This window comes from Acyrthosiphon pisum, chromosome A1 (genome assembly GCF_005508785.2).
Source record: "Acyrthosiphon pisum isolate AL4f chromosome A1, pea_aphid_22Mar2018_4r6ur, whole genome shotgun sequence".
Classification (NCBI taxonomy): Eukaryota; Metazoa; Arthropoda; class Insecta; order Hemiptera; family Aphididae; genus Acyrthosiphon; species Acyrthosiphon pisum.
In genome coordinates, this window is record NC_042494.1 from 126,252,620 (window position 1) to 126,265,788 (window position 13,169).

General features: G+C 31.4%; 2 protein-coding genes across 2 annotated transcripts in view; one reads left to right on the forward strand and one right to left on the reverse strand.

Moving 5' to 3' along the window:
* Positions 1 to 7,914, reverse strand: part of LOC100162562 (nuclear hormone receptor FTZ-F1) — a 59,625-nt gene extending 51,711 nt beyond the window's left edge. Inside the window, exon 1 of the mRNA XM_029488260.1 lies at positions 6,995 to 7,914. Coding sequence (XP_029344120.1) covers positions 6,995 to 7,301 — 307 coding nt within the window. The 5' untranslated portion in view covers positions 7,302 to 7,914. The remainder of the gene's footprint in view (positions 1 to 6,994) is intronic.
* A 151-nt stretch (positions 7,915 to 8,065) lies between these two features.
* LOC100159853 (vacuolar sorting protein 4) lies at positions 8,066 to 10,462 on the forward strand. Its single transcript, XM_001949608.5, has 8 exons — positions 8,066 to 8,216; positions 8,526 to 8,637; positions 8,702 to 8,843; positions 8,919 to 9,153; positions 9,221 to 9,488; positions 9,559 to 9,772; positions 9,845 to 10,073; positions 10,133 to 10,462. The coding sequence occupies exons 1-8, from the start codon at positions 8,193 to 8,195 to the stop codon at positions 10,232 to 10,234; spliced, it is 1,326 nt and encodes a 441-aa protein (XP_001949643.1). The 5' UTR covers positions 8,066 to 8,192; the 3' UTR covers positions 10,235 to 10,462.
* Positions 10,463 to 13,169: the final 2,707 nt, after the last annotated feature.

Consider the following 13,169-nt stretch of genomic DNA (forward strand, 5'->3'; position numbering starts at 1 on the left):
TATTAATGATATTAAAAAATAATAGGTACAGATCACAATGTAGAGATTAACCTATTACGCCTATGGTCATCACCTTTTAAGACAGTAAAAATACTTGGATTTTTTTCAATAGTATTTTTTTGATAGGAAAGTGTATCTAGTTGGTACTTTGGGGGGTCAAAAGTACCAACTAGATTCACTTTCCTATCAGAAAAGGTACTGTTGAAGAAAATCCAAGCACTTTTACTGTCCTAAAAGGTGATGACAGACACAAAAAAAATTTTTAAAAAAAACACACATCATTGTAAAATCAATACATTCATCGTTCCACTCAGAATCTAAAAATCTTTTACAATATCATATTAAATATACATAAAATATAAGTACAGCAAAAAAAATAGTTGCGTATAGTTTAAAAACGCGAGTGTGAATAATACCATGCTACTATAATATGTTAAAATGTAAAAAATGTTTAATAAAATAAAATATTAGGAAATACGCAATTGTTTGTCTAGTTCAATTTTATAAACTAGATTTATAAGTACTAGCTAAATTACCTAGCGTTGCCCGGAAAAAAATTGTGATTATTCAACTCCTTTTGGGTGTAACACGCTGTGGAATCAATGTCTTTTTAAGTGTTAATGATATTATATTTTAATGTATAGCCCGACCGGCGTTGTCCTTTAGATTCGCTTGTGATTATGTGAACAGTATATTAACAGGTAGGAAATCTACCTGTGGTAGATCGCAGACCCCATGTGGTTTGTACGTAAGTATATAATTTAACTCTAAAGTATCAAAGTTATACCTAGTTTGTCGTTTTTACTTTAATCGACCTAAGGCGGATCAATCTAATAAATTAATACAAAATCCTAACCTAACTTAACCGTAATAAAGTCCGATCAATAAAAAAAAACAACAAACATTCACGTGTGTATTATAGATAAAGAAGAAAAATAAAAAGTAAAAGTAAGAGAAAAAACAATGCAAAAATGTGGTCCACTGAACCCGTGGTTCAAACTTGAGACATTCTGTATTAAAATACATAGAAACGCTAATGCGCAACAGGCTTATCGCATTAGTAATAATAATTATAATTAAAACCATTTAGAAATCAAAATTAATATTGTAAATCTCAAAATTCTTGTTTGAGCACCTTAGACCACCCCGAGTTGGACCTCTGGCAACGCATCTCATTGTCTCATCGACACCAAAAAAATGTGGATGTTGAGGGCAAAAATTAAATCAAGTACCTAAACAAAATAATCTTGTTGCTATTCTCATAATTTTCAAAACACCCTAGGTATCGGTAAAGTAGTGGGGTAATCACTAATCAGTTCGAATCATGGACGTAGTTTGGTATAATTGGGGGCTATATAAGACTAGAAAATAATAAAAACATTTAAAACTATAATTTCGGATAAAATGTAAAAATGAAAGTAAACACCATGAGGGAGCTACAAAAGTTTCCGTGGGGGCTGTAGCCCCCATAGCCCCCATGCATACTACGCCCATGGCACTCCGAATGAAAATCGTTTGCAATCGTTTTTTTCTTTCATAAGGAACGTTTTTTTACCGGCGGTAGGCCTGAAAGCCTAAAAAGTCTCCATACTACACATTGCTGATATAAGCTGTAAGTAACTACGATATTTTTCATCAGCCATTCTTAGAAAACCCTTAGTTGTTCGTAGCCATTCAATTCTCAAAGATTCTCGATCAACATTTTTTGAGCTGCCGTCAGCGAGTGTATATCATATAGACTTTGTCTTTAGTGATGTACCTACCAACGAAATTCTGGAAAAATGTGCCTTATACATTTGTAAGCCTCGTCGTCACCTCATTTCTGTGGTCTTGTCCGTCGTGCTAAGTAAAACCGTGGTAAACTAACCAAGTAACATTCAGTATTATAACAAAGTTCAACAAAGTTGTCACCACGCGAAATATTGAAAGGGTGTGTGGTGATGACGAAATCTTGGTCAGAAGATCGCTTTATCGAATAATTAATTATACTTTTTCACGTCACTGCGCATGTCTTATATAAAGAATACTCCCTGGAATACTCATCAACACTAAATAAGCGTACAGCCAAAACTAACCTTATGAATAATATTGTATTTGTTATGCTCTTTTTTGTACTGTCGATATTTATATAGATATAAATAAAATATAATAATTCATACAGCTAGTATGTCACATATTTACAAATCGATTCACACACAAACCCATTATACATTGTTGGGATGCAATATTAAACAACTGCAGTACTGCCTATCCTACAACAACGCGTTGTTTGGGGAAAGCATTCACCCCTACCCATTTAAATTTGGAATTGTATTGCAAAAACAATTTATATAAAGAATTAATTTAATTTTATATATAGGTACCTACTTATATATTGTACTAACAAGTTAATACTATATAACAAGTTATAGACATACGTGATACAGATAACAAAAATATAAGAATATAAGTACTCTTTTTTTTTATTATTATTTAAATATATTCAATCTGTTTACAAAATAAAAAAATAAGTTAGAAGGATAACATAGAAAAGTATACACAAACACGAATCGCATGAAGAGACTGATCATTGCGATAATAATTAACAAACAACCAGTGGCACCCATAAGTACCAAAAACAAGTAACAAAAGCAAAGCTCTAAAAAATGTATCTATATATTAAATTATATTTTCTAAGTAATCAAATATTTATTTGCTAATTTTTAACCCATTTATTTATTTAATGATATAAATTGCTTATAAATAAATTATCACTTATATAAATAGAAATGTTATTAGTTGTTTAGAAATAGTAACTACGGTCACTGATTTAACTTAGCGATAATATCGTTTATTTAATTAAAATATAATCCTTAATACCATTAATATAAAAAAAAAGTTATTATTATAAGTTATGTCAATGCTTAACCCTTATTTATAAATCTAAAAATTAAAAAATTATGATATGGTTTTGCTAACTATATGGTACCTAATGAATCAAATTTTATTTCTTGTCAATATCATACGTGAATGTACTTAGTACTTAATATTTACTTAACCAAAAACTAATACTTCGTAATTATTGTACATGTACGCTCATAATAAGGTTGTAATAACAATATTATATATTTTTTAACAGAATATTCTTACATAACCCAGGTACCAAGTATATTAATTGTTAACTTGGAAATAATGATCTTATTAAATAACAATTATCAATTATCGTAATAATGTACTTATACCTTTTTATAATTCATGCATTAGAAAATGAAAATGAAATTATATTTTCTGTCTACATTTAAATATTGCAAAAACTTCCAGGTATTTTTGTCTGTTGAATTAATGTGGCTTACCTATATTCTTTTCAACTACTGGAGTATATTATACATTTTACCTACTGATAATATAAGATAATGGATATGTTTCAGATTAGGCCATGAACTATTAGTTGGTAGTTTAACCTTTAATATCAAAGCATGACTTGGTCAATTTAAGTCCGGATGCATCCAATAATCTTTCCTCCCTGTTATAGAATTAGTAGGGGAAATCATACTAACTGTTGTGGGTCAACAATTCAAACATTATATTATAATTCATTGGGCACTACGTCATGATCAAAATTGAAGCTCTTTTTTCAAGAATATAAATTATTTTTAATCGTTATAAACATTTCAATATAATTTTAATTATTTAACTTTAGGTATTATTTTATTTTTAATCTAAAATATAATTATACAAATGAAACACAAATGCCTAGCTATAAATAACTGTTAACGTTTTTGAAAATATTTTTTACATAACTTAAAATCAATAAAAAACAAAATTTTTCAATAATATTTTATATTTGTTATCGTTACCGTTTTTTACTAATTTTTTTTTTAGACAACAAGCATTGATTCCTTATACAAAAACTGAAAAGTAGATTATTTTTGGAGTACTTTGATGAATAAATCTAATTTTGAACGAGTGGTTTATAAGTTATAAGTATTTAAAGTTTAGATGAACTGCTCCTGAGAGGTACATGACTATCAACCTATCTGCTAGGCTATCTGCTAACCTAAATGCTGGTCGACTACTCCGCTCATCTAAACTTTAAATAATTATCAAGTTAAATACTTATCTGACATTTGGTTTTATAACAAAATATTAATAGAAATAATATTATACTTAGAAAATTAAATATAAAATATATTTGTTGTCATTTAAAACAGTAGAAACTTAAAAAACGATTAAAAGTTTAAAATATAAGTTTTTTCAAAAAATGTTTTGTAACGACTTAAAATTATGTAAAATAAATAATTTAAAAAACGAGCGTTTTTTAAATAAATGAATGTCTTCCGGAGATCACCTCGTGATACACAAAACAACAAATTAAAAACATTTAGATACCTACAGTAATAGGTATTCAATGAATTGGTTTAGGTATATTGTTGTAACATACTTTAAGTCTAAACTCGCTACCTACAAAAATAGTGATTACAATTTATTTAACTATTTAGTTTTTTTTTAATATTTCAAATACTTAGGGACTAAAATTCAATAAGACTATTTTTAATTACAAATTAAGTTTTCATTTTTTATTCAATATCAATAGTGCAAAATGCAGAGCATAATATATTATTTATAGCTACCTATAGTTGTTCGGCTTTATGATATTTATGTGCATAAATTGTTATTAAGTTATTTTTGATTGATAACATTCAAATATTAAATATTAATATACCTACGAAATACTAAACATTTATACCTAGTTAAAAAGTGATAAATACGTAGGTATATCATTTATTTTGTTTAAACGTTTTATAATTAATCTTATATTTAAAACATTGATCAACATACTTGTCTTACTATATTTAGGTAATTTAATTAGGACCAAAAATAATTATTCTATACGTGTTTGTTTTGAATATTTCAATGTCGTTAATAGGATGTATATTAACAACTAACGTTTATTAAACATAAATCTTTAAAATGTAGGTACTTCCAATTTATTCAACAATATATGTAGGTGTATTAAAGAACGGAAGTGCATATTACACTAAAATCAAACAATTATTCAGCTTGTACAAACTTAAAAAAATTGATTTTGTTTTTGCTTTTCATTCCCAAAACAGTTGCGAAAAATATTTTTAATAATTATTATGAGATTACGAGAACCTAATTGTAGTGGATATTACTACAAACCTATGTGATAGGTATGATAACTTTATAATAAACCTGCCAATTAAAAATTGTAAATGCCTACGTCTTATGTCATTGAATGAACTAACTGAATCCAACCTAAACAAGCGCTTGCTTGATAATTAAAAAGACGTACTTTTTATTTAAAATAACCTAACCAAGATAAAAGATGTATTGCAGTAGCAATCCATGTAATCCTTAAACATCGAATTGGTATTTATTACGATTAATTTAATAAGTAAAAGAGTAAAAGTAGATATTATTTATTTAGTGGGAGATCATTTAAAATAATGAACAAATCAGTGACAAAATATCAACTTGTATCTCCTAAAGTTAAGTTTGAAATATATCCTGTATATTATACCTTACTCTCTATTTACAAGTCCAAACCATACAACGGCCAACGACTACTGTTTGTTGGCAATAAAATGTTTTTTCAAACCAGTTTGAGTGTCGTCGTTAAATAAACATTGTTATTAAGCTTATCGATGCGGCATTGTACAAAAATCTTTAAGCCATTACCACAACTGATACCATTGCTTTACAACATCATTAAATCTTCTTTATCTCTTGTTTAAATGTTAGTTTCTTTATCACTCAAAAGCTTCTGTGCCAGCGAAAACCATCGTTAATGGCTCTCTCCCTCGTAATGGCCAAAAACTTCTGAGTTACAAAATTCCATGCTACTACTACCTCTTACAATAACACGGGACATGACAGACGGTAAAAACTGTAAATTAGACGGATGGAAAAGGCTAGCAGCCCCTCTCCGTTGCAATTGTCCACGTTATGGTTTATTGAATACGAATAGAACTGTATACGATGTAATATTAAACTAAGTGCTATAATACAAGGAACGTATTTCTTAATTCTTTATCATCCGAAGGTTCCGCACTACCCTTAGTGCGTCTGTAAGATTATAATTTCTAGAGTCTAGACTTCGATCGCTGGTCGAAACACAACCCGTGGAAGAGCGACGACGGAAAACCTGTTCCCGGCGGGCGACGAAAAACGACGTGTTCCGACAACAGTACCGCCGCGGCCACGCACGCCCTCCCACCAACCACACAGCGCCGGACGGGTGACGTAAACAACCACCAAATACTAAATAGGCACACCCGCCCCGGACCCTTCACAATCTACGTGTTGGCCCATTGTATTGCGCATCAGGTGAAAACGGTACACCACAGTGTACCATCGTAGACATCCTCGGGAGTCGAGACTCCTAGCGGACTGGTACACGGTACTACAGTAGCCGCCACCACCACCACGGAAGGCGACCGACTCAATAGCCAATACGGCACACACGTCGGTCGCGTGGACCCAAAATAGCTCTATTCACCGTGTCCACAGTCAAGGCTCCGCGGTGCCCGTGCATGAACTTGACCAATAAGGTCACCCCGCCCGCCCACCCAACAACAGGTGTAGTGCAGCGGCGGCGGCGGTTATCTGCCGAACGAGATAAGCATCTATTGGAGCGGCACGCCTGGCCACACCGCACACGGCGGCCTACCGCGACGGCGAAGGGTGTACCGCACGACAGTACAACACACGACAGCGATTATGACGGGCGAGCGGACAGAGTCAACGACGGACAGGCGGCGGCGGAGCGCGCGAACAGAAAGAGAAATAGACAATAAAAAGAGAAAGTGTTGCGCCGCGCGCCCGCCCCGTCCAGAAAAGACGCGACGACCCGGACGTCCGGTGACGCCGTGTTCATCCGTCACGTACACGTTTTCCGCGACCGAGGAAAACACCCTCGATTGTAACTTTTTACACATAATACACACGATGACATTATAGTACAATAAAAATAATATGTACGCCGTCTTACCAGCTGTATTTCCGTCCGACGAAAACGACGGCGGCGATTGCTGTTGCTGCTCGAGCTCGAGTTCGACCATGGCGTGTGGTTCCGAGTTCGAGTCGTCCCGCGACGGTCCGGCGGCCGTCTCCTCATCGCAATCGTTTTCCATTTTGAACGCGATCATCACCACCCGTCGTTCGGCCGTGGATTCGTCGCCACTGCAGCCACCGACGACGACGACACCACCGCTATCATTGCTGCTGCTGCTGCCACCGCCGTTCTCGTCGCCGGCCATCGGGCCTGACGTTGCGTACTCCGACAGTTGCGCCGTCATGCTCGCACCGAGGCATTTCCGACGGACGGCCACCACGGCGGCAATATAGGTCGGTAGGCCATCGTCATTCACTTGCACTTGTTTTTCACTTCGCCTGGCATATATACATGTATAATATCGGTATTGTTATGAACACTGGCGCGGCGGTACACGACACAGGACGGCAACTGTCCGGGACGACGGCGGAAAAATATAAAATATTTTACCCAGAATATATTATCTGCGTACACGTCGGCGGCCGACGACAATTTTGTTGATGTTGTCAATGTAAGGCCCGACGGCGGAACGGGCTGCGACGGCAAAACGCGAAGGGTTGTGACGAACGCGGCGGACGGATTTAAGTATTTATTTTGTTTTTTTTTCGCACCAGGGGGAGAGATAAAAAAAAAGTGAAAATGAATAATTTCGATTGCGGATGAAAAAAAAAAAACAATAATAACACCGTATGTCCACTTTGCGTAGAACGCAGGCTTGCCGTGTCGACGGTTCTTTTGGAAAGTAGGTCATCCAACGTCAATGGTTTTCGCGGAAAATACTACGGGGCTCCACCGGTGTTGCCGGGCTCGAAACAAAGGTCGGCCTAAATTTTCACGCAAATTTTACGGAAAAACACTGTCCCAAAACAATTGGATAGGCCATAGCCGTCGTTTTCCGGCGTCCGTCCCGGGATAACGACATCTGTTGTCCGGATTGCACACTAGGTGCACAGTTGTTGGTTACACTGCACGCGTATATCCTTATCAATTGTGGATTTTTTCTAGATATTTTCATTTTTCCATAAAAATAAAAGTATTTACTATTATTTTAGTCGAATGACGAATATTAATAATCAATTAAATTAATATCTAAATATTTATAATTCTTATACATAACTTAATATATGCTTATAGTATGGCCGTTTCTGCTACTTTACAGGTAATTAATAATATTGTACAATATTTAATTCTTAACATTTAGATGGACCCAAAAACCTACAAGTTTGATTCTTAAGTGGATGTCTATAATTTGTAGCTGTACATTTCTATTGTTATTAGTAGGTGGGTAGTTGGTTTTAAATGTATTATTTCCCAATGATCAAGTTAACAAAGCTTATATATTTTTAAAAAATTAACCAAGAATATAATTAAAGTTTTAATTTAATACTATATTTTCACTTTGATCTTGTGTGCAACTACCAAATATCAAAACTAAAATTATATATATTTTAACTTTATTTTGTTCTAGAAAGCAATTGATTTAGTAACCAAAGCAACTGAAGAAGACCGCAATAAAAATTATGAAGAAGCCTTAAAATTATATGAAAGCGGGATTGAATATTTTTTACATGCTTTAAAATGTAAGTTTAATATACATAATATATGTATTCATCTTTTTAATGCATTTGTATTGTAAATGTATAGATGAAACCCAAGGCGAAAAAGCTAAGGATAGCATAAGAGGTCGTTGTACACAATATTTAGAAAGAGCTGAAAAACTAAAAGATTATTTAAAAAATGGAAAAAATAAAAAGAAACCAGTTAAGGCTGGAGAATCAAACTCTAAGTAAGTATTATTTACATATACCATAATATTATTATAAATATTATGTATTATGATTATAATATTACGTATTTAAAGGAATGATGACAAGAAAAATGATAGCGATGACGATGGAGACGACCCTGAAGCAAAAAAACTACAAAATAAATTGGAAGGAGCTATTGTTGTTGAAAAGCCTTGTGTGAAATGGTCAGACATAGCTGGCTTAGAAGGAGCAAAAGAAGCCCTTAAAGAAGCTGTCATACTTCCTATAAAATTCCCTCACCTATTTACTGGCAAAAGGATCCCTTGGAAAGGAATACTATTATTTGGGGTAACTATACCCATCATTTTGAGAAATGATAACATTGATTAAAATGCATTTAAAATTGTTGTCTTAGCCACCAGGGACTGGTAAATCGTATTTAGCGAAGGCGGTTGCGACAGAAGCTAATAATTCTACATTCTTTTCTGTCTCATCTTCTGATCTTGTATCTAAATGGTTAGGTGAATCTGAAAAACTGGTGAAAAATCTTTTTGAATTAGCTAGACAACATAAACCCAGCATTATATTCATTGATGAAGTAGATTCACTTTGTTCATCGCGTTCAGATAATGAATCTGAATCGGCTCGACGAATAAAAACTGAGTTTTTAGTACAAATGCAAGGTAATATTTATAATATGTCTTATTTATATATGTATGTTTAATTTTTATACTATGAATGTTTACTTTTTAGGTGTTGGTACTGATAATGAAGGTATTCTTGTATTGGGTGCCACAAACATACCCTGGGTACTTGATGCTGCTATACGTAGACGTTTTGAGAAGCGTATTTACATACCTTTGCCAGAAGAACATGCTCGACTAATAATGTTGAAACAAAATTTAGGCAATACCTACCATTTACTAACTGAAGCTGACCTTAAGACATTGGCAACTAAAACTGAAGGGTATTTACTCTAAAATTAACTTATAATATGAAATTAATAATAAATAAATAAAAAATGCATTATTTTAATTAGCTATTCTGGAGCAGATATCAGTATAGTTGTAAGAGATGCATTAATGCAACCAGTACGTAAAGTGCAAACAGCTACACATTTTAAACGAATATCCGGCCCTAGCCGAGCAGATCCAAATGTTATTGTAAATGACTTGTTAACACCTTGTTCACCGGGTAGCCCTGGTGCCATTGAAATGTCATTTATGGATGTCCCCAGTGATAAACTTCTTGAACCCGCAGTATCTATGGTAAATGTCTGATATGTTTTAATTTTTTTAGATATCTATATTGTATATTGTCATTATAGAGTGATATGTTACGATCATTAGCAACATCTAAACCTACAGTGAATGATGATGATATGAAGAAATTGGATAAGTTTACTATGGATTTCGGTCAAGAAGGGTGAGTCAGCTATAAATGTTCAAATAAATGGGATGAAAATGGTTTGATTTTGACCAGTTCTATTTTCCAATGGATCAAGACATGATTTTTTTTTTTTTAGAAATAAAATTATTTTCTCCAACTTTGTATCTAATTATAATGTTATCCTTATCATCTATACATATTATTTATAAACTTTTTATTTTTAATATATTGTCTAGATATTATGTAATAATAAATCATTTAATTTTAATTTTTAATTAGTTTTTATATATACTTTACTCATTTATTGGTGTTTTACTAATTTTGGCTATAATTTATCAATCTTTTAGTATAACAGACTAAATACTTAGTTCTGTCAATGTTATTTACAATTACATTGATATAATTATATAAAGGCCAAACGATGCATTATGGCAGTGTAATAATTTATTGAACAATGTCAAGACCTGTGTTTTAAATTGAAATTTGAAGCATTTTTTTAACCATTCACTATGACATTATAGCAACTATGATACTTAAAGTTTGTTAAGCTCTGTAAAAATGTATATTTATATGTGTAGAAGTAAACTATAATATATTTTTATTTATTATAATTTTAAAGAGCCATTATGTATTATTACAGACTATAGTTCTATTGATGGCATACTTCACATTTCTTTTATAAAATCCTGATGAATATATTTTTTTTTAATAGGACACCTATTATAGCTGGTATATAATAATTTTAAAAATAAGATGATGGATTCTCTTTTTCAAAAAATATTTTAAGTTTACGAAATTAACTATTGCACTCAGTAATCTATAAACTGGTAATCGGTAAAAAAGAACACGCACAAAACACACAATTTTTAAAAATTAAAAAAACCTATTAATTGATTAAAACACAAAACAAGAAATATTAATATCAAATTATTATTACTTAAATCACCAGTAACACTACAAACCAATACTATATAATGCTCTCTCTCCTATACAAAATATTTTATAAATCATTTAACATACATTAAATATAATAAAAAAGTTTTCAAAAAAAAATAATTAAGTAATAATAATTAAAAAAAAATAAAAGTATTAAATATACCGAAAATTTACTCATATTCAGGCACAGATTAACTTCTCCATCTTCAATTTTTATAATAGGTGTTTTTATTCTCAAACTGCTCAATAAACCATATTAGAATTACAAAAATTAATATTCATAGCTTTTTCGATACCATTGATATTTAATATGCCTTAATATTTGTTTTAATTTTCATTATCAGTTGATTATTACCTGTTAATATATTTTTAATTTTTGAAAATTGTTCTTTTTTGGTTATTTTTTCTGGGATTCCTATAATCTTGATGTATGAGTCATTCAATATTCAAAATAGGTAGCCAAATCCGTTAGTCATCCTTGTGACGTTATGATATACATCAAATTTTTAACAAGTTTAAACAAAATGTTGATGAAGGAGATTTTACAGCAAGAAATAAAATTGATAGATTGTTAATATAGAAGTACTTAAATAAATCTTAAAATATTGTGTTTTATAAAATCATATTCTAAATTTAACAAAAATTAAAATATAAAAGAAAACTTGGTTTAAAAGTGTTTTTATTCTTAATAAAATCAAAATACAATTTGATTATTTATTCTATATATCAGATGTGTCCAAATTTTTTTTGATCAAGTTCTTCTGAGATTATATTTTTTATTAGCGAATTGACTATTTATAAATACTAAGCAGAGTTATGATTGTATTGATTTTACAACGATGTGTGTTTATTAGATTCTGAGAGGAGCGATAAATGTATTGATTTTACAATGTGTTTTTTAATTTTTAATTTTTTTTTTGTGTCTCAGGAGCAACTAGCATCAATTTTTTTTGGTGGGGGAGGGGATAGAATTTTATCAGCTTCGCCCCTAACTAATATACCGACTGGCTACTAAAAATACACAAATAAATTCATATAAAACTATAGGTAGTGAATTAAAAAATGTTAGTTAAAATTATAAATAATTATATACCTCGAAATATTTTTAATTCAACTTTTACTCAAATACAAAATGTTCATATTATAGAGTATTATCAATCATATAAACTAATTTTCTATTAGTTGCTGAAAATGTATCAATAATTTTTTCTGTTTCAAGAATATTAGTTACATCTCTTTCGATATTGTTGTTCATTGTTGTTCTTCGACAAGCTTTTAATAGCCGCATTGAAGATAAATGATAATGAACATTTGCTGGTGGCGCAACTAACAGGTATAATGAAAGCTACTTGTAGCAATTTATATAAATTTGGGTACACATCTTCAGTATTTAACATTTTGTTTAATATCATCAATATCAAAATTTTCTTTAATTTTAAATCAGGTTTTAACCAGAACATTTTTGGCGACGAGCTATTTTTCTTGTCACCAAAAAGCAAATGTAAACAAATTTGAGTTTTTTTTTTAATTTGAAAAAAAATTCCCAATTTCTATAACGAATAAAAAATTGGTTATAAGAAAAGACAAATTATTTATCAAATTGAAAAAAACTTCAAATTCGTCGACATCTCTTTTAAAAATTATTTCATCAACTTGTTATGAATTATGATATTATCGGTGATAAGAAAAATACCCTGTTGCTTGGTTAAAATCACGATTTTGGGTGCGTTCGAAAACTCAACTCTAGTTAACTCTATAAAAAAATAGTTCCCCAACTTCGTTCGGGAACGCAGAGTTAACTCCGTACTACCGTTCCGTAACGCCGAGTTGTTAGACTCCGGGTTAACTCTTTGACCCCGAAAAAATGAATCACGGAAAAAAAAACCAAGGAAAAAAAACCCAAGGAAAAAAAAACCAAATTTTTATATTTTTCTGTATTAATTCATATTTCATTAGACATAACTTTTAATTTTCTAATTAAAAGTTTTGATCAATAATCCAACTGCCCAGGTGTTCTATCTGTTGAATACTATCGTCAG

Bases quoted from the DNA above. Each gene is read 5' to 3' on its own strand.
- LOC100159853 (XM_001949608.5), top strand. From the start codon at position 8,193: ATGGCCGTTTCTGCTACTTTACAG. The intron at 8,217-8,525 runs GTAATTAATAAT...ATTTTGTTCTAG, and splicing joins CCGTTTCTGCTACTTTACAG to AAAGCAATTGATTTAGTAAC. The intron at 10,074-10,132 runs GTAAATGTCTGA...TTGTCATTATAG, and splicing joins TTGAACCCGCAGTATCTATG to AGTGATATGTTACGATCATT.